The 21,792-nt window shown below is 45.7% G+C and overlaps 1 protein-coding gene across 1 annotated transcript in view; it reads right to left on the reverse strand.

The window, feature by feature from the left end:
- Window positions 1-21,792, reverse strand: part of LOC119971758 (T-complex protein 11-like protein 1) — a 128,612-nt gene that overhangs the window by 54,605 nt on the left and 52,215 nt on the right. The window contains 5 exon segments of the mRNA XM_038807816.1: window positions 5,195-5,376; window positions 7,830-8,023; window positions 15,650-15,786; window positions 16,691-16,911; window positions 19,647-19,767. Of these exon segments, the coding sequence (XP_038663744.1) occupies window positions 5,195-5,376; window positions 7,830-8,023; window positions 15,650-15,786; window positions 16,691-16,911; window positions 19,647-19,767 (855 nt within the window).

Below are 21,792 nucleotides of genomic sequence, written 5' to 3' on the forward strand. Positions count from 1 at the left end.
AGGAAAGGGGGTAAGGGAGGGTAAGGGAGGAAAGGGGAGGGTAAGGGAGGAAAGGGGAGGGTAAGGGAGGAAAGGGGAGGGTAAGGGAGGGTAAGGGAGGAAAAGGGGGTAAGGGAGGGTAAGGGAGGAAAGGGAGGGTAAGGGAGGAAAGGGGAGGGTAAGGGAGGAAAGGGGAGGGTAAGGGAGGAAAGGGGAGGGTAAGGGAGGAAGGGGGAGGGTAAGGGGAAAAGGGAGGAAAAGGGAGGGTAAGGGAGGGAAAAGGGAGGGTAAGGGAGGAAAAGGGAGGGTAAGGGAGGAAAAGGGAGGGTAAGGGAGGAAAAGGGAGGGTAAGGGAGGAAAAGGGAGGGTAAGGGAGGAAAAGGGAGGGTAAGGGAGGAAAAGGGAGGGTAAGGGAGGAAAAGGGAGGGTAAGGGATGAAAAGGGAGGAACAGGGAGGAAAAGGGAGGAACAGGGAGGGCAGGGAGGGTAAGGGAGGAAAAGGGGGGTAAGGGAGGGTAAGGGAGGAAAAGGGGGTAAGGGAGGGTAAGGGAGGAAAGGGGAGGGTAAGGGAGGAAAGGGGAGGGTAAGGGAGGAAAGGGGAGGGTAAGGGAGGAAGGGGGAGGGTAGGGGGGAAAGGAGAGGGGAAGGGAGGAATGGGGAGGGGAAGAGAGGGGAGGGGAAGAGAGGAAAGGGGAAGAAAGGAAAGGGGAAGAGAGAAAAATATATTTTCTGGGCAACACGGTGGCGAAGATCCCAGGTTCGATCCTGGCTCTGGGTCACTCTCCGTGTGGAGTTTGCACATTTTCTCCGTGTTTGCGAGGGTTTCACTCCCACAACCCAAAGATGTGCAGGTAGGTGGATTGGCGACAATAAATTGCCCTTAATTGGAAAAAATGAATTGGTACTCTAAATTTAAAAACTAAAAAAAAGAAAAATATATTTTCCTTACTAAACTTTATGGCAAAAGTATAGGTTATGAAATAGGATAGAATGTTAGTAAAACTTCAATTGGAATTTTGTGCGCAGTCTTGAGCTCCAAATTATAGGGAAAATATTGAGACAGCAGAGAAGGATTCAAACCAGATTCATTAAGGTTCAGCTGAGTATGAAGAAATAAAAGATATTTCTGAGAAAACGAACATGCTGTCTTATACACATCAGGACAGATGCAAGTTGTGCCCCCTAGTTCTAGTCTCTCCCACAAGGGGAAAGATCTTTCAGCATCCATTCAGTCAAGTTTCCTCAGGATCTTATATGTTGCAATAACACCACCTCTCAATCTTCTAAACTACAACAGATGCAGGTCCAATTTGTCTAACATTTCCTCTTTATCCATTCCAGGTATCAGTCGAGTTAACCATCTTTGAAATGCCTCTAATGCATTAATATCCTTTTTTAAATAAGAAGACCAAACTGTACACAGAATTCTAGATGTGGTCTCACCAATGTACTGTACAACTGTACCAAAACATCTCTACTTTTATATTCCAATTCGCTTGCAATAAAAGATAAAAGCACGGGAGGCAGCACAGTGGCGCAGTGGGTCGCACTGCCTCCTCACGGCACCAAGGTCCCAGGTTCGATCCCGGCTCTGGGTCACTGTCCGTGTGGAGTTTGCACATTCTCCCCGTGTCTGCGTGCGCTTTGCCCCCTCAACCCAAAGATGTGCAGGATAGGTGGATTGACCATGCTAAATTGCCTCTTAATTGGAAAAAAATTGGGTACTCTAAATTAAAAAAAAATATATTTAAATAAAAGCATGGGGGGACAATAGCTCCCTTGTGCATTCACCATGGTAACACCTCGACCAATCAGAGCTGACTTACTAACTAATCAGCACGTATTTTTTCATGCAGTATAAATTGTTTTTTCTTTTGAAATTTGACATTCTTGCATCTGTCTTGATCAGTGCAAGATGAATGCCTAAATCTTCCAGGCCCGTCACTGGGGTAATCGTCACAGGTGAATATGACTGACTATGACCTCAGGCAAGAATTTCCGCTCCCGGGGAGGGTTGGACTGGATAATCCCACCTGAAAAGTGCTTTAAATGTCTTTCTGTACTAAAATTACTGTTTAAATAACAGATAGATTTAAAAAGAGGCAGTTTTGGTTAGAACAGAGGCGATGTACAGGGTGATAATAAAAAAAAATACTGCAGATGCTGGAAATCTGAAATAAAAATAGTAAATGCTGGAAAAACACAGCAGGTCTGGCAGCATCTGTGGCGAGAGAAACGGAGTGAACATTTAGAGTTGAGATGACTATTCTTCATCTCAAGAAGATGTGTCCAGCATTTTATTTTCATTTCATATCTACAAGGTGGTTTGATGGCGATATAGAAAATTATAACGGGTTGGGACAGTATAGACAGAGGGTTTTTGATTCGGGACAGTATCACGACAGTACAGAGAGAGGATATATCCGAGGGTTCGCCCACTGAGTCTATATGGGTAGAACTGAAAAATAAGAAGGGTGAGATCACTTTTATAGGACTGTACTATAGGTCCCCAACTAGTCAGCGGGATATTGAGGAGCAAATATGTAAAAAGATTACAGGTAGCTGCGGAAAAATAAGGTGGTAATAGTTGGGGACTTTAACTTTCCCAACATTAACTGGGACTGCCATAGCACTAGGGGTTTGGATGGAGAGAAATTTGTCGAGTGAATTCAGGAAGAATTCCTCAATCAATATGTGGATGGCCCGAGCAGAGAGGGGGCAAAACTTGACCTCCTCTTTGGAAATAAGGAAGGGCAGGTGACGGATGTGTTAGTGAGGGATCACTTTGAGACCAGTGACCATAATTCCATTAGTTTTAAGATACCTATGGAGAATGATAAGTCTGGCCCAAAAGTTAAAATTTTAAATTGGGGCAAGGCCAATTTTGAGGGTATTAGGTGGGAACTTTCAAAAGTTAATTGGAGGTGCCTATTTGCAGGTAAGGGGACAGCTGGTAAGTGGGAATCTTTCAAAAAGGTGTTAACTAGGGTTCAGGGTGAGCACATTCCTTAGTGAAGGGTAAGGCTGGTAGAAGGAGGGAACCCTGGATGGCTCGGGATATTGAGGCCATGGTCAAAAGGAAGAAAGAGGCATATGACATGCATAGGCAGCTGGGATCAAATGGATCCCTTGAATAATAATAATATTTTATTGTCACAAGTATGAAGTTACTGGAAAAGCCTCTAGTCGCCACATTCCGGCACCTGTTTATAGGGCTTGTTGGAGTAGAGTTAAGGGAGAAATCAGGAGGGCAAAAAGGTGACATGAGATTGCCTTGGCAGATAAGGCAAAGGAAAATCCAAAGAGCTTTTACAAATACATAAAAGGTAAAAGGGTGACTAGGGAGAGGGTAGAGCCTCTTAAGGATAAACAAGATTATCTATGTGCAGATCCTCAAAGGATGGGAGAGGTCCTAAATGAATATTTCTCGTCAGTATTTACTGTTGAGAAAGGCATGGAAGTTAGGGAAATAAAAAGTGCTGTCTTGAGGAGTGTACACATTACAGAGAAGGAAATGCTGGAGGTATCAAAGCGCATCAAGATAGATAAATCCCCGGTACCTGATGAAATGTATCCCAGGACGTTGTGGAAGGTGAGGGAGGAAATTGCCAGCCCCCTGGCTGAGATATTTGAATCATCGACAGCCACAGGAGAGGTGGCTGAAGATTGGAGGGTAGCAAATATTGTGCCTTGTTTAAGAAGGACTGTAGGGATAAGCCTGTGAACTACAGCCGGTTAGCCTTACTTCTGTAGTGGGTAAATTGTTGGAAGGTATTCTAAGGGCCAGGATCTACAGGCATTTAGACAGGCAAGGGCTAATTAGGGAAAGTCAGCACGGCTTTTTAAGGGGTAAGTCATGTCTCACCAATTTGATTGTGTTTTTTGAAGGAGTAACCAAGAAGGTAGATGAGGGCAGTGCAGTTGACGTTGTCTACATGGACTTTAGCAAGGCCTTTGACAAGGTACCGCATGGTAAGTTGTTGCAAAAGGTTAAATCTCACGGTATCCAGGGTGAGGTAGCCAATTGGATACAAAATTTGCTTGTCGACCAAAGCCAAAGGGTGGTTGTAGAGGGTGGTTTTTCAAATTGGAGACCTGTGACCAGTGGTGTGCCTCTGGGATCGGTGCTGGGTCCACTGTTATTTGTTATTTATATATTTATAATTTGGGTGAGAATGTAGGAGGCATGGTTGGTAAGTTTTCCTATGACACCAAGATAGTGAAGAAGGTTATATAAGATTGCAACAGGATCTTGACCAATTGAGCCAGTGAGCCGATGAATGGCAGATGGAGTTTAATTTGGATTAATGTGTGGTGATGCATTTTGGTAGATCAAATCCAGGTAGGACCTACTCAGTTAATGGTCGGGAGTTGGGGAGAGTTACAGAACAAAGAGATCTAGGGGAACAGGTTCATTGCTCCTTGAAGGTGGAGTCGCAGGTGGACAGGGTGGTGAAGAAGGCATTCAGCATGCTAGGTTTTATTGGTCAGGATATTGAATACAGGAGTTGGGACGTCTTGTTGAAGTTGTACAAGACATTAGTAAGACCACACTTGGAATACTGTGTTCAGTTCTGGTCACCCTATTGTAGGAAGGATATTGTTAAACTAGAAAGAGTGCAGAAGAGTTTATGAGGATGCTACCAGGACTTGATGGTCTGAGCTATAAGGTAAGTTCAGATAGGCTGAACTTTTTTCCTTGGAGCGTAGGAGGCTTAGAGGCGATCTTATAGAGGTCTATAAAATAATGAGGGGCATAGATAAGGTAGATAGTCAACATCTTTTCCCAAAGGTAGAGGAGTCTAGAACTAGAGGGCATAAGTTTAAGGTGAGAGGGGAGAGATACAAAAGAGACCAGAGGGGAAATTTCTTCACACAGAGGGTGGTGAGCATCTGAAACAAGCTGCCAGAGGCAGTGGTAGAGGCGGATACAATTTTTTCCTTTAAAAAGCAGTTAGACAGTTACATGGGCAGGGTGGGTATAGAGGGATATGGGCTAAATGCAGGCAATTGGAACTAGCTTAGTGATAGAAACTGGGTGGCATGGATAAGCTGGGACAAAGGACCTGTTTCCATGCTGTAAACATCTATGACTCTTTAATTTCAATGAACTATATAGAGATTAAGATTTATGCAGCAGGAGCATTACTATTTTAAAATCATTTAGGAGGTGGATTAATGAATAGCTGTTTGCAGCCCAAAGTAAATCACTTACAGTGTGTGCATGCCTGTCAATAAGACTTTAATAACCCTCTTCAGTTTGCCCAGAAATCCTGATAGCCCTGATATGGCTGCACCCGTCATGTTGTATATAACCAGCAGGACAGCCGCTGTAATGGTCAGTTGATTCAATTCCTGTTGCATCTCCTTGAAACGGGATTGGTCCATCAGCACAGGCTACAAAAGAGGACAACAAAATGGCAAGTTACCTGGATAAAAGCAAATTACTGCGGATGCTGGAATCTCTTTGGCAAGTTACCCGTGCAAGACGAGCTTCAGCAAAGCATCCACTTCAGAAAATCCAAGAAGATGCTTTCCTCACCTCTTTTCCCTCTATTATTCTCAGATTTTAAATGCTCTTCCCTTTGCTGACTCACTCCTAATGTGCATCAACTCACGGCTAAGGGCAGGCTTCCTACTCCCAGGTTGCTGCCAATGATTTGGTCATTTAACAGAGAAAGAGGAAAGAATTTGCATTTCTGAAATACCTTTCATGATCCCAGTACATCACAAAGTGCTTTTCAGCCAATGAAGTACTTTTGAGATGTAGGTACTGTTGTAATCTAAGAAACAAGACACAGCCAATTTGCGCACAGCAAGCTCCCACAAATAACAATCTGATAATGACCAGATAATCTCTTTTAGAGATGCTGGTTGAGGGATAAATATTGCGAGGACACCAGGGAGAATTCATCTTCAAAATATGCCATGGGATTTTTTTACATAACATTGCAACCGAAAGGTAGTACCTTTAACAGGACAGCGCTCCCTTAATATTGCAATGAAGCGTCAGCGCAGAATTTGTGCTCAAGTCCCTGGAATGGGACACTCAAAACCTACTGACTCACGAGACAAGAGTAGTACCGACTAAACCATGGCTGACAGGTTTACAATAAAGGTAGCATCCGTGAAAAGCACCTTCCACTAGATAAATCTGGATTGAAGATCTAAATAGACTCCATGATGAAGCAGGTCCAGGTCCCCCATCCCTTCACCAGAGAGAGAGACTTTGATTGACTCCAGATTTAGGAAGCATTTATATTATTTTCACTTTGTGTTGATGCTATCCACAGCTGTTGTGTACAGATGAACAATGCAGATCCACAAGAGTTCCCCTGGGGACACATTCAAATCACTCCACCACCAACATCCCCTTTCAGTGCCTGTGGAATACAGCCAGGATTTCTCATGGAGCTGCAGGTTCACTCACTGGAGTATGGTAGGACACCAACCACTCTCATTCATTCAGTCCTTCTAAAATTCAGTCATTTTGTTTATCATCCCCAATCTGTAAATGTTTCCCCAGGTCAAAGTCTTTCACGTAGATCCAAGCCAAGAAGTTCAAATGAAAATCTTGTTTTGTATTCGGTATCAGGGTGGGGGCATCATTTGTAATGCTAGTATTTATAACCCTTTCCCAAATGCTGTTGGGTAGGGAACTCTACACTCTTGATTGAGCAGCAATGAGGAAACAGCAGGATGGCGTGTAACTTAGTCTTGTCGTTCTCGTGGCGAAGGTTGTGTGTAGGGATGAGTTGTTGGAAACCTTGGAATTTTGCTGCCATGCATTCAGTAGACACTACATACTGTAGCTACAGTACAGCCGCGGGGGAGGCTGGTGTTTGCCAACACCACACAAAATTATCCTCTGTAAATTCTGTTTCAACGTGCAATCTGCATTGCACATATATATTCCAAAAAATGCTTAGCAAAGCTACTTAGCTTTTGTGAGCGATTAGATATAGCTTTTTCAATTCTACCCAAAGATTTAACATTGAGAATTTCCTAAGTCTTAAGCAGATGCCATTTTTTTACTTGTACAGTGATTGTAGTTCAATGCAAATTTGACAATTTCAATAGGTTCTTCACGGAAGAATTAAAGACACCGGAATAGGCAACAGTCTGTCTCAATACAACAAAGTCAGAGAGGAAAGATTCCCTGGATTCAAAATCTGGAATAAAATTATATGCATTTTATTAAGGAGTTTATGATTTTTTTTCAAAATAGTGCACCAAAGGACTGAATTGCCTTGTTTCCTTTTTATGAGATAGCCTATTATTTTGTTTGGGTGTCAGCAACGTGGGCTGGAATCTTACCAGAATTTGACAAAGTGTTAGGCTCAGACTGAAACTGGCGAATAACTTCGACTGCTTTGCGTTTTGCCAAACCTGTTGTAAACCTCGCCGACATATGAATATTTAGTGAGGGGGATCATGTGGCGGGGGGATCATGTGGCAGAGGGCTGTTAATAATATTTAATATATGTAAAGCTATTAAAATGAAGTTCATGTCCTTTTTGGGTATGAACCTCCTGACATCACCGGTGAGGGGCAGGGAAAATTGGGAATCACAATCTCTCTGGCGAGAATCGTGTTTCCCAATTCTCGTGAGATTTTCACACGCGCTGCTGATCTGCGGACAGCGAGTGCAGGCTCAAAATCGTCCCCGTGACCACACTTGGATCTCTCCAAAGTCATATAAAACCTCCCCTCGGAGAAACCAACATTCTTGCCAACATTAACACACAAAGGAGTCAAGTTCATTTTGAATTTAAGACTGCATTCACAGTGAAACAGAGATCCAACCATTGAATAGGCAATGAAAAAGCAATGAGACGAATGCCACCAACCTCTGGGAAGAGTTTGTTACTGTGATCCCAGTTCAGCAATTTAACATATGCATGGTTTAACACTGAAGTAGGGCATAATGCAGAAATGTCTTTGGCACCAGCCACGGCTCCACCATGCACAGAAATATTCATATCAGAGCTCAAAAGTTCACTAGCTGCCTCTTGCAACCATTCTGTAGTGATTTCTAATGAACCTGATGAAAAGAAAATTAAATTATTAGAAAAAATAGAATGAAAAGTATTTCCCATTATGGTAGTCAAGGAGGAATCAAAAAGGTTTCTTTCCAATCCTTGGTTTAGGAAATGTATATACAAGCAACTGTTCAAATCCTAGCTGGGACTATTCTGGAACCCTGGCTCCTACCTGGGCCGAGTTTTATCCTGTGGAGTTAATGAGCACGCTGATAGGCCTCCGCCTCTCACAGGAGGGGATGTCATTCTCCACAAGGCTCATGGGAGAGCATTCGGGTCGTCCCCTTGGGGTCTTGTGCTGGTTATAACACCCACATTGTGAAATATGCCTGCTAAGCAGAATACCTCCCAATTGAACACCATTGTAAGCGTTTGTGGTAATCTTTTCCAAACCTTCAAAGTGTAAATATCATTTCATTCTTGATTCTCTTCCCATGCCAAGAGACGCACAAGGCAGATGAAGTGCACGCTTTTGCCTGTTTTCTGTAGCTTGTTTTTCTTGGAACCAGTCACCAGAGGCTACAGCTTGAGGGATGTCACTCCACATCAAGCACGGCTGATTAGAAGACTCTCCCACTCTTACTAACTGCCATGGGTACATTGGAAGGATTTACAGGCTGATAATTAATCTGCTTGGTCAGGTTATGTACACACCTTCATTAGTCATCACGTCCTGGAGTGGAACTAAATCCGGAACTTCCGGATCATAAGCAAGGACACTACCCACTGCACTTCGTAAGACCGCGCAAATAACCACCAAGATATCTAAAGGTCTTTTATTGATCGGGAGGGGCTGAAGCAAGGGGAGAACTTCAATGACAGTGGATTAAAAGATTCACACCTATAATCTTAATTTCATAATAAACCTCAAAAATAGATCACAGAATCACTGAATTGTTACCGTGTAGGAGGAGGTCATTTGGCCTATCGTGTCTGCACTGGCTTTCCAAAAGAGCATTGAGGCTTAGTGCCATTCCGCTGCCTTTTCACTGTAACCCTGCTCATTGTTTCTATTCAAGTAATCATCTAATGCCCACCTGAATGCCTCGATTGAACCTGCTTCCACCACACCTCCTGGAAGTGCATTCCAGACCCAAACCACTCTACCTGAAAACTTATTTTTCATATCACATTTGGCTTCTGTTACAAATCACTTTAAATCTGTGCCCTCTCATTCTTGAGCCTTTTACAAGCAACAGCAGCAGTTTCTCCCTATCTACTCTGTCCAGCCCCCTCACGGTTCTGAACATCTCTATCAAATCTCCTCGTAGCCTTCTTCCCTCTAAGGAGAGCAGACGCAACCTCTCCAATCTATCCTCATAACTGAAGTGTCTAATCCCTGGAACTATTCTTGTAAACCCCTAAAGCTGCAAACCTCTGTCAATATCCACCTATTATCGCAATGCCATTCATGAGAACTTGTACAAAATTTAGCTACTGCATCTCCTACATTGCAACAGTGACTGGAATTCAAAAATGCTTCATTGACTGTAAAACTTGTGGTGAATGTGATTCACACTATATATAGTTGCCAATATCACTCCATGTATATATGTTCGTTATCTACCCGTTGTAAGATCAATGCTGTATATAGTTGCCAATATCCATCATTGTAAGTGCAGTTGCACTATCCGACCACCAGGTGGAGTCGCTCTGGGAGTACGCGAGAGCTTGTATTGGGCTCCTCCCTTAGCTCTGCCCAGGACTCCTCCCCCTGGGACCGATGTATAAAGATCAGTGCCTTAGAGCCAGCCTGCAGTTCATCTGAAGTTCAACGACGAATAGGCTGGCTCTGTTATAAGTGTACTAAAGCTTCTGTTCAGATCCAACTACACGTGTTCGCTGAATTGATGGTTCCATCAATTTAATACACTTAAGAAGCTGCCGAAGTAAAGCATGGAATCCGTTCTGAAACCAGGACGTCTAGAACTCGATCCGCAGGATGCAGAGGCGAAAGAAACCTTCTGCCACTGGCTGAAATGTTTTAAGGCCTACCTGGCCGAGATCAGCACCGCTGAAACTATGGAGGAACAAAAGCTCAGCCTACTGCACGCGAGGGTAAGCCACAGAATTTCGACACAACTAAATCCAGCCGGTTCCTACACCGCAGCACTGGCGATTTTGGACAAAATGTATATTAGGCCCATGAACGAGGTCTTTGCCCGCCATTTGTTCACAACTCGCCGACAACGGTCTACTGAAACTTTAGCTGAATTTGCACGCGAGTTGAACAATCTCTCAAATGACTGCAATTACCAGGCTGTAACCGCGGCCGAACATAGGGAGCTTGCTGTGCGGGACGTTTTTGTAGCGGGCCTTCGATCTAACTATGTACGCCAGAGACTATTAGAAAATGGGGCCCAGGGCTTAGAGACTACCGTAGAAGCTGCTATCACAATGGAAGTTTCCTTCCGCAGCCTCAACTCGTTTCCCGCGGACCCCGCTAACCCCGCATGGGCCCCCGACCTGAAGACCCCTCAAGCCTGTGCCGCAAGGCCCCCCAGCTATCGCGCTGCCACAACCGGTCGCCCTACTGTCCCAGTCAACTACTCAAGCTATCCAGCTGCTCCAGATAATTACTCAGCTCCCCCAGCCAGCTACTCAGCTCGCCAAATCAGTTATTCAACTGCTCCAGCCTGCCACTATTCAGCTCCCCAAACCAGTTATTCAACTGCTCCAGCCTGCCACTTCTGTGGACAAAGCCAGCACCCGCTGCAGCACTGCTCAGCCCAATCCGCGACCTGCAGCAGCTGCGGGAAGAAGGGCCACTATGCTAGAGTGTGCCTCGGCAGAAGGGCCCCAGCCCTCAACACCCCAACAGTCCAAAAACATCGCCCCCAGCACCAGCAGGCCCACGGGGCCCGAAACGCTGCGGCCTATGCTCAGGCTCCGCCCCCATCCGCCACGTGCGATCCATGAGGGCCGCCATCTTGGCAAACCTCCACCATGCGGCCGGCCACGTGCGATTCATGGGGGCCGTCATCTTGGACGCCATCTTCATCACCACCCCCCACGTGCAATCCACGGGCCCTAACTGCATCCCCAGACTCAAACAGCTCATCGGAGGAGTACGACCTCCCCGGGCAGTCACCACATGGCCCGCAACTCAGCACTGTGTTCCTGCATCAAGCTCGCCAGAACGCAGCGGCATCTACTCGACAGGACGCCCGATCGGAAGAATTTGACTCCCCCGGGCACCCACCACGCAGCCCGCAACTCAACATGGTCACCCTCGACCAATCTCGCCCCAAGCATCTGAGAAATTCGATGACGGAGGTCCAGATCAACGGGTACAACACGTCGTGCCTCTTCGACTCCGGGAGCACAGAGAGCTTCATACACCCAGAGCTGGTAAGACGCTGTTCCCTCCCTATTTATCCCGTCAACCAAACTATCGCCCTCGCTTCGGGCTCCCATTCCATCCAAATCCAAGGCCGCACTACAGCAACGCTAACGAATCGAGGCGCTAGCTATTCCAAATTTAAACTGTATGTCTTGCCCGACCTCTGCGCGCCACTCCTCTTAGGCTTGGGTTTCCAATGTAATCTCAAGAGTCTCACCCTCAGCTTCGGTGGGCCCCTGTCCCCACTCACTATCTGCAGCCTCGCTACGCTGCGCATCGCCCCCCCCTCCTCTCTTTGCCAACCTCACCCTGGATTGCAAACCGGTAGCCACCCGCAGCAGGCGGTACAGTCTGCAGGATAGGGTATTTATCAGAACGGAGGTCCGAAGGCTGTTCAGTGAGGGGATCATAGAGGCCAGTAACAGTCCCTGGAGAGCTCAGGTGGTGGTCGTCAAGACCGGGGAAAAATTCCGCATGGTCGTCGATTATAGCCAGACCATCAATCGCTTTACGCTCCTAGACGCGTATCCCCTCCCCAGAATTGCAGACATGGTAAACCAGATCGCCCAATATCGGGTCTTTTCCACGGTGGATCTGAAGTCTGCATACCACCAGCTCCCAATCCGCCCGGAGAACCTCCAGTACATGGCGTTCGAGGCCGATGGCCGCCTCTTCCATTTCCTCCGGGTTCCCTTCGGCGTCACTAACAGGGTTTCGGTGTTCCAACGTGCAATGGACCGAATGGTAGACCAGTACGGGCTGCGGGCCATGTTTCCGTATCTGGATAATGTTACCATATGCGGCCATGACCAGCAGGACCACGACGCCAACCTCCACCGTTTTCTCCAGACGTCCAAAAATTAAACCTTACATATAACAAGGAGAAATGCGTGTTCCGCACAAACAGACTAGCCATCCTCGGCTACGTCGTGGAGAACGGAGTCCTGGGCCCAGAGCCAGACCGCATGCACCCCTTCTTAGAACTCCCCCTCCCCCATGACCCCAAGGCCCTCAAACGGTGCTTGGGGCTCTTTTCGTACTACACCCAGTGGGTCCCCCAATATGCGGACAAAGCCCGCCCACTCTTCAAGGCCACACTATTTCCCCTGTCTGCTGAGGCGCGCCAGGCCTTCAGCTGCATCAGGGACGACATCGCCAAAGCAGCCATGCGGGCGGTGGATGAATCCACTCCCTTTCAGGTTGAGAGCGACGCCTCAGAGGTAGCGCTAGCAGCCACTTTAAACCAAGCAGGGCGGCCCGTTGCATTTTTCTCCCGTACCCTATCCGCTTCAGAACTCCGACATTCCTCAGTCGAGAAGGAAGCACAAGCCATCGTGGAGGATATCCAACACTGGAGGCACTACCTCGCAGGTAGGAGGTTCACCCTCATTACCAACCAACGGTCGGTCGCCTTCATGTTCGACAACTCGCGAAGGGGCTAAATTAAAAATGATAAAATTCTTCGGTGGAGGATTGAACTCTCCACCTACAATTACGATATCAAATATCGACCGGGGAAGCTCAACGAGCCCTCGGATGCCCTATCCCGCGGGACATGCGCCAGCGCGCAAATCAGCCGCCTAAAAGCCATCCACGATGACCTCTGCCACCCAGGGGTCACCCGGCTCGTCCACTACATCAGAGCCCAAAACCTGCCTTTCTCCAACAAGGAGGTAAAAGCGGTCACCAGGGACTGCCCGATCTGTGCGGAGTGCAAACCGCACTTCTATAGACCAGACAGGGCCCACCTAGTCAAGGCTTCTAGGCCCTTTGAACGCCTTGCGATCGATTTCAAAGGGCCACTCCCCTCCACTAACAAAAACAGTTACTTCCTTAACATTATTGACGAGTTATCCCGATTCCCCTTCGCCATCCCATGCCCTGATACGACCTCCCACACAGTCATTAGGGCCCTGCATAGTGTCTTCACCCTGTTCGGTTTCCCCAGCTACGTGCACAGCGACCGGGGTGCATCCTTTATGAGTGACGAGCTGCGTCAGTACCTGCTCGACAAGGGCATCGCCTCGAGCAGGACTACCAGTTACAACCCCAGGGGGAATGGACAGGTGGAGAGGGAGAACGCGACGGTCTGGAAGACCGTCCTACTGACCCTCAGGTCCAGAAAGCTCCAAGTTTCCCAATGGCAGGAAGTCCTCCCTGACGCGCTCCACGCAATTAGATCCCTCCTGTGTACAGCTACCAACCAAACCCCCCACGAGCGGCTCTTCATTTTTTCCAGGGGCACTACCACAGGGGTCTCACTTCCGGCGTGGCTGAGGATGCCAGGCCCGGTTCTCCTAAGGAAGCACGTCAGGGCGCACAAAACCGACCCCATTGTTGAAAAGGTGCGTCTGCTTCATTCCAACCTACAGTACGCATTTGTTGAGTTCCCGGACAGTCGCCAGGACACAGTATCCCTCCGGGACCTGGCACCCGCTGGATCCAGCCCCCCATCTACCCCCACCAAGGAACTCCTTTCCCCGTTCCCTATGCGGCCGCCCCCTTGCGCCCCCGATTCTGCGAGCTCACCCCACCAGTCCCGAGCGGCAGCACCAGCCCGCCCCCCGCGACCCCAGTCTCCATTCGACCAGGAGGTGTATGAGGCTCGGATAAGACTCGCCCCGGAGCCGGCAACCGTACCCCAGACCTCGACGCCCGCCCAGCCACAGCAAGAGGCTGCAACCCCGGTGCTCCGCAGATCAAAACGGACAATTTGTCCACCGGACAGACTGACTCTTTGAGCCATCACCCCCGCCGGACTTGATTTTTTTTTAACGGGGGTGAATGTGGTGAATGTGATTCATACTATATATAGTTGCCAATATCACTCCATGTATATATGTTCGTTATCTACCCGTTGTAAGATCAATGCTCTAAATAGTTGCCAATATAACTCAGTGCATATATGTTCACTATCCACCATTGTAAGTGCAGTTGCACTACCCGACCACCAGGTGGAGTCGCTCTGGGAGTACAGGAGAGTTTGTACTGGACTCTTCCGTTTTCTCCGCCCAGGACTCCTCCCCCTGGGACCGATGTATAAAGATCAGTGCCTTAGAGCCAGCCTGCAGTTCATCTGAAGTTCAACGACGAATAGGCGGGCTCTGCTGTAAGTGTATTAAAGCCTCTGTTCAGATCCAACTACACGTGTTCGCTGAATTGATGGTTCCATCAAAACTCTTTTGGGCATCCGAAAGTCACACAAAGTGTTATGTGAATCAGAAAGTATACTGTTCTATATGATCAGCGTGGGTTTTCTCCGGGTGCTCTAGTTTCCTCCCACAGTCCAAAGATGTGCAAGTTAGATGGATTGGCTATGTTAAATTGCCCTTAGTGTCCAAAAAAAAAAGGTTAAGTGGGGTCACTGGGTTACGGGATAGGGTGAAGATATGGGCTTAGATAGGGTGATCTTTCCAAGGACCGGTGCAGACTCGATGGGCTGAATGGCCTCCTTCTGCACTGTAAATTCTATGATTCTATCTGTGATCAGAAACATCATACTCTGTAAAGCTCAAGGCAACAATGTCCAACTGTTGTTAAGTAAACAGTAATGAGTTCAAATCAATCTCAATTAAGAGACTGTAGCATAGCCTAGATCAGCCATAGTGCATCGTTTTTCTTTTGAAGTATGCGACACAAAGTTAAAAGTAGGATACACAAGGGCCTGATGATCACCCCATCCTTCTTTTGCAGGTTCTGAATTAATATGTAATATTAAAATGTAGCTCACTTGATTACCAGTGCCAACCATGTGAAGAGCTGGATGGGAGGAATTACAGGCATTACTAAATAAACTGAAGATAGGGTAATAACTAAAAAGAGAGTACAGTATTAACCAAAATAAATTAATCTCCCCATATTCCTCAGTCAGTTTCTCCAATGATGCGATCAGTCTCCATGTGTAATTATGTATTTGTCTTATAAAAACTGCAAAATTAATTCCTTTTTAACTGTTTAATGTTTAGTAAAAAGTACAGATGACAAGGCGGCATGGTAGCGCAATGGTTAGCACTGCTGCCTCACGGCGCTGAGGGCCCGAGTTCAATTCTGGCCCGAGTCACTGTCGTGTGGAATTTGCACATTTTCCTCGGGTCTGCGTGGGTCTCACCCCACAACCCAAAATGTGCAGCGTAGATGGATTAGCCACAATAAATTGCCCCTTAATTGGAAAAAAAGAATTGGGTACTCTACATTTAAAAAAAAGTACAGATGACAAGGCTGCCTCCAAGATCACCAGGTGCACTGTGTAATAAATCAGGGGTGTGAAAGAAGACTTAACTCTTACCATGCTGTTTGTCAAAGAATTCCTGAAAACTCTTTCGCTCATAATCAACCGACTGTTTCATTAAGTGTGGTCGAATGCTACTAATAGCAAAATTCACCATGTCAAGCTTCATTGAATCCAGCACAGCAAAAATCTCTCTGAAAATAACAATACAAGTTTAGAACAAGTCGCATTGTGTTTTACAGTCTGTGACTTTCATAAGTTGCTCGGAGCACATTGGTTACTTGGAGCACAAATCTGGCATCATGACACTATGCCTTAGCTTTTGCAGTTTCAGAGACAGAAAAATATGGCAGGACTGTCATCATAATCCAGAATAGCCAGACGCAAATAAGCTTGATTTTAAAAAATGATTTTGTACAAACACAATTATTTAAAAACAATTCTAAGCTGTCATTTTAAAAAGGATAAGATTATTATGGATCACTTGTTAACAATCATTTATACATGCAGAGTTTGGCAAACACTTGGCGATGTTCTAACACTGCTGGAAATGTATTTTTAAAAAAACTTTTTTATGCATCTTTTAACTTCTAAAATTATAAAGCATCAGACATTTAATTGGTTAATTGGAAGAAAAATATCAGACATTTCTTCCACCGTCGAGAGGTCAGAGCTGTTATTTTCTGAGACTAGAGCACATCCAGTTGGTATAATCATGGATACACACTTACATTAGACATACCTGCATACCTGACCTCTGCTTTATTTGGCACAGTACATTTAGAGTAATAGGCTATCTCAAAGAGGAAAGACAGGCAGGCATTGTTTCTATTACTAAAATGCAAAATGTTAATTAAAAATGTTTAGATATGAGCTCATTTTATTTACATGTTTGAAGTCTTCAGTACCAGAATCCAATCAACAAATCCACACATCTCACACAATTTAAACAGAGCCTTTAACGCAATAAAACATTCAGAGACTCTTTACAGGAAAAATTATAAAACAAAGTATGACATCCAGCCCATATAAGACGTTATCAGGTGATCAAAAGCTTGGTCAAAGAGGTAGGTTGTAAATTTTAAAGTATAATCTTGCCTGAACAATTCCACCACATCTGTGATATCCCTGATGTTCTTGATATCATCATCCCTGATAGGGGCACAGAGTGTTCCCATCATTCCGATAATAAAGTCAGCCAGCTTTGGGATGTGCAATGCACCATTCTCAGCCTCTTGCTTTATGAGTTCCAGATCCAGAACCTCATTGATTTGATTTCTTAACCTTGTATGACCAGGCAGCAAGAATGACAAGAGACTCTAGAAAGTAATATCAATTCAATTAGAGATGAGATGGATATATCAGCATAATTAAGATTATGGCTTTAAACCGTTTTCAATTTGCAAGTTACAAACTAATCTGAAAAATACTGAAAAGCTGTTTAGCGACGTTTATGGGCTTGCCTCAGTGACACTTTATTAAATGGTACTAATTTTGAAAATGACTTAATCCATCTTTATCTCCCACTCCAGCCTTTTCTACATTACGTCACCCAAGTGACTTTACTCTATACACAAGAATAATTCATTTCCTGGAATTTGTAGGCCATTTTAGTTGCTCTAATTTTGCCTTTGCTTGTCCACACAGTTTTTACTGGGTAGAACAACATTGCAAACCTCAAGATATTTAGCCCCTTCCTAACACAGTGGTTATGAAACCAACTGCTGTTTTGTTTGCCCAGCTGTGATCATCTGAATGCAGCACGGTAAAATTAGCGCATTCATGATCACTATGGCTGAGTACAAAAGCAAGGTGCATTTATCCACAGATCCATTTGGGGAGGCAGCTTGCTAATCCAACAAAATGGATGCTTTATAAATTATGTTGTTCACAATAATGTCCTCCACAGTCAGATATGTACAATATTCAAAATAAAACTGAGGAATAATCCAGTGTGTATTGCAAAGACTTAAATCTTAACCTCACTTTCCTCCTGAAGCAGGCACAACCTTGGCAAAAAGTCTTAATGCGTGAATGGATTTTCTCCATTCAATCAATGTTGTCATGAAACGCAGGTGAGAATGTAAACTGTTTCATTCAATTTTTTTAAAGTTTCCACACAAAAATAAACTTTCAAGAATGAGAAATTCAAACTTCAAAATAAATGATGTGCTCACTAATAAAGTTCTAGTTCTAACAAGAGGCAATTATGATGGGCAATTGTACAATTCAGAAAATAATAATGTTAAAGTTATTGGTTTAGGGTTACGTGCATATTGCCACTGTCACTTTGGTCATTTAAAATTTTCCTCCCCAGTTTGGCAGAAAAGGCTGTAAAGGTAAGCATGGGGTGCCACATTTGTGGTTTAGGGCTGATGGGCTAATATGGAGAGCTTAAATTGTTTATTTCCCTACTTCCAGGAAATGAAATATTTTTAAAAGCATTTTCCAGTCAGAACTGATCATACAGAACAGGACGGGCCCAAGCTCAATCCTTATTATTACAGGTATGGTGTGGGCATAGCTATGGTACCGGACAAGCAGTCCGGAGGTCAAGAGTTCAAATCTCACTGTGTGGCAAGCTGTGAAACTAAAATCAACATCAGTTCATTTTATATCCCTAGGTAAATATCCTGGAACACACTTCCTAATAGCACTGTTAGTGTACATACACCAGATGGGTTGCAGCGGTCAAAAAAATGGCTCACCACTACCTTCTCAAGGCCAATTAGAGATGGGCAACAAATGCTCGGCTTGCCACAGTGCTCACATTCCAGGAAAGAACAAACATAAATACATCTGGTGATTTAATATTGCGAGCTTGCAGCAGCATGAAACAAGAATGAAAGTTGCTGAATGGTCATAAAAACCCAACAGGTGCAGTAATCCTTTTTAAGAAACCCTGCAATACCTACTCCTCACTATATTCCACCATCACCTCTTCAGGACAATAGGGGTACGTAAATCAACAAAGGCTGAGGTGTACAAGATTATGAGAGGCATGGACAGGTTGGTTAGGGAGCAGCTGCTCCCTTTAGTTAAAGGGTTAGTTACGAGGGGACACAAGTTGAAGATCAGGAAGATTAGGGGGGAATTGAGGGAAAATATTTTCATCCAGAGGGTGGTGATGGTTCTGAAAGCACTGCCTGGGAGGGTGGTAGAGGCGGTTTGCCTCATACCATAAAAAAAGTTCCTGGATGAGCATTAGGCACATCATAACATTCAAGGCTATGGACCAAGTTCTGGCAAATGGGATTAGGTAGACAGATCAGGTATTTTTCAAGCGTCGTTGCAGACTCGATGGGCCGAAGGACCTCTTCTGCACTGCATTGTTCTGTGATTCTGTGGTACTTACTGTACTATATATTATTTTAAAATACTAGCTATCCTGAAATAAGAACTTACCTCATTTTTATATTTTTAAAATAATAAATTTAGAATAACCAATTATTTTTTTTCCAATTAAGGGCAATTTAGCGTGGCCAATCTATCTATCATAGAATTTACAGTGCAGGAGGTGGTCATTCGGCCCATCGAGTCTGCACCGGCTCTTGGCAAGAGCACCCTACCCAAGATCAACACCTCCACCTATCATGGCCAATCCACCTAACCTGCACATCTTTGGACTGTGGGAGGAAACCGTAGCACCCGGAGGAATCCCATGCACACACGGGGAGGATGTGCAGACTCCGCACAGACAGTGACCCAAGCCGGAATCAAACCTGGGACCCTGGAGCTGTGAAGCATTTGTGCTATCCACAATGCTACCGTGCTGCCCATGCTCTACCTCTTTCCACAGACATCTAGAGAGTACATCAGGGTTGATCAACAGCATCACACCCAGCACGTGCCTTAGAGCAGGCTGGTAAAGATAGACTGTGTTACAACAGTTAGATTAGCAGAGAGTCGAACTCATTTAAGAACTGTGTTAATAGTTTAATAGACACATTGAACTCATTTCATAGTCTGGAGCTTCCTACGGCAAAGCACACATCAAGGAAGCAGCTTATGCTACACGAAGCAGCATAACCCATGCAGACACGGGAGACCTTACCTCTTTAATCTCACCTAGAAGCTTGATAGCATGGTCATAAACTGGTGGATCTTCATTTAACTGTGCTCGCAAACTATCCCAGAAAGCTTTCTTCATAATGTCTTCAAGTGTCTTCTCAAAACTGTTGAGAAATTATTGGAATTGTAGATTTATTATGAAATCTGTCTCAAGCTTAATAATTATCGTATAAAATGTTTTGTTAGGTAACATATTTAGATGGTGTTATTCTGTGAATTGGCAGATAGATTAGCCAATCCAACTAAGAAAGTTAGTAACGTGTCTGATCCTTTTAACAATAATTGCACACAAAAATCTCCCTTTCTGATGCTTGGGTTTCACATGCAGTATGAATGAAAGGTGTTTTGCAAAGGCTGACCTTTCTCACCAAATAAAAGCTAATAAATGGCCCTTTGTTAATGTAGGCAGATTAGACATGGGCTTTCCTAGGTTACCTTGGATATGTAAAATGCTCATTGTCACTGTGGTGAAATCTGTATTTTAAAAAAAAAAATTCCAATTAAGGGGCAAGTTAGTGTGGCCAATCCATCTACCCTGCACATCTTTCGGTTGTGAGGGTGAGACCCACATAGATATGGAGGAGAATGTGCAAACTCCACACGGACAGTAACCCAGGGCCGGGATCCTCGGCGCCATGAGGCAGCAGTGCTAAACACATCAAGTTCCATAGAACCAGGCTGCAGCCTTCATAAACAGGAAGGGCGTCTACTCAATAAATGTCCAACTGGTGACAATGACCTTCGTTTGGGGTTGGGGGACCCTCCACAGAGGTCAGCTGCCGTTTGGTGTTGGGAGGGGCAACCATGGGGCAACTGTGTGCGGCACCACTATGCCAACCCCTGGATCATGTATATCCGTACCAGGGGCAACCCTTGCACTACCGGTCTGCCCCACAGACCACCCACAACATCCACCGACTGCCGAGGTCTCTGGCCGGGCAGCTGAGGCTATTATTAATAGAGAATTGGCAATCGTGGTTAAGTCAGCACTTCACATAACCTAAGTGAATTCCCGTGGGTGGGCAGGCCATGTAGCATGTGGGAGTCATTAACTAGCATCTCAATCAGACCGCGATGGCTGGACACTGTGCCAGAACACTGCGGGAGGCAATTCCATACGCCGCAGTCAACAGCCAAACACCAAGGGGATGGCACACCGCTCCAGGGACTTGTCCGTGGCCGGAGGTGGGTGAATGCCACGGGGAGGGGACTAGCACCCAGTCTATGTGACGTTATGAACGGGTGTCCAGGGTACACGGTCTGGGGTCCTGTGAAGGGGCCCCTTTGTGGCTGAGTGTGCATGCGCAGGGTGGTCCGGATTTTGGGGTGGGGGGGGGGGAATCAATGCGGGAATGGAGGGTCCCAGGATGGGAGCCACCGCTGTCTGTCAGTCTAATACTCTCTTCCAATGCCTTACAAATATATATATTTTTTTAAATAAACAATTTTATTGAGGTAGTTTTTAGCTTTGTAAACAGTTACAGACATCAACAGAAAGAAAGCAAAAAAGGCAAAAATGTGCAAACATCCATGTACTTTCAATACTTCAATCGTAACATACTGCACAAGCCCGCTCCCCTCCCACCGGTACTACCCGCCATATTTTCCCTCCTACTGTACTCTTACCCCCCCCCCCCCCCCCACTCCTCCCCACCCCCTGCTGGCGCTCACTCTCCCGCAAAGAAGTCAATAAATGGTTGCCACCTCCGGGCGAACCCCTGTACAGACCCCCTCAAGGCGAACTTAATTTTTTCCATACCCAGGAAACTCGACATGTCCGTAAGCCACCACTCAGTCTTCGGGGGCTTTGAGTCCCTCCACGCCAATAGTATTCGTCGCCGGGCTATCAGGGAAGCAAAGGCCAAAACATCGGCCTCTTTCTCCCCCTGGACTCCCGGGTCTTCCGAAACCCCAAAAATTGCCACCCCTGGACTCATCACCACCCTTGTTTTTAGCACCCGGGACATAATCCCCGCAAATCCCTCCCAGTACCCCCTCAGCTTAGGGCATGCCCAAAACATGTGAACGTGATGCCTTACAAATATTAAATGCTATGGCAGGGATTTTGGGTCCAGAACTTGCTCTAGTAGTGCTGCTGCTAGGCCAGGCGGCAGACGCCAGAGACGATG

This window comes from Scyliorhinus canicula, chromosome 9 (assembly GCF_902713615.1).
Source record: "Scyliorhinus canicula chromosome 9, sScyCan1.1, whole genome shotgun sequence".
In the NCBI taxonomy this organism is placed as follows: domain Eukaryota; kingdom Metazoa; phylum Chordata; class Chondrichthyes; order Carcharhiniformes; family Scyliorhinidae; genus Scyliorhinus; species Scyliorhinus canicula.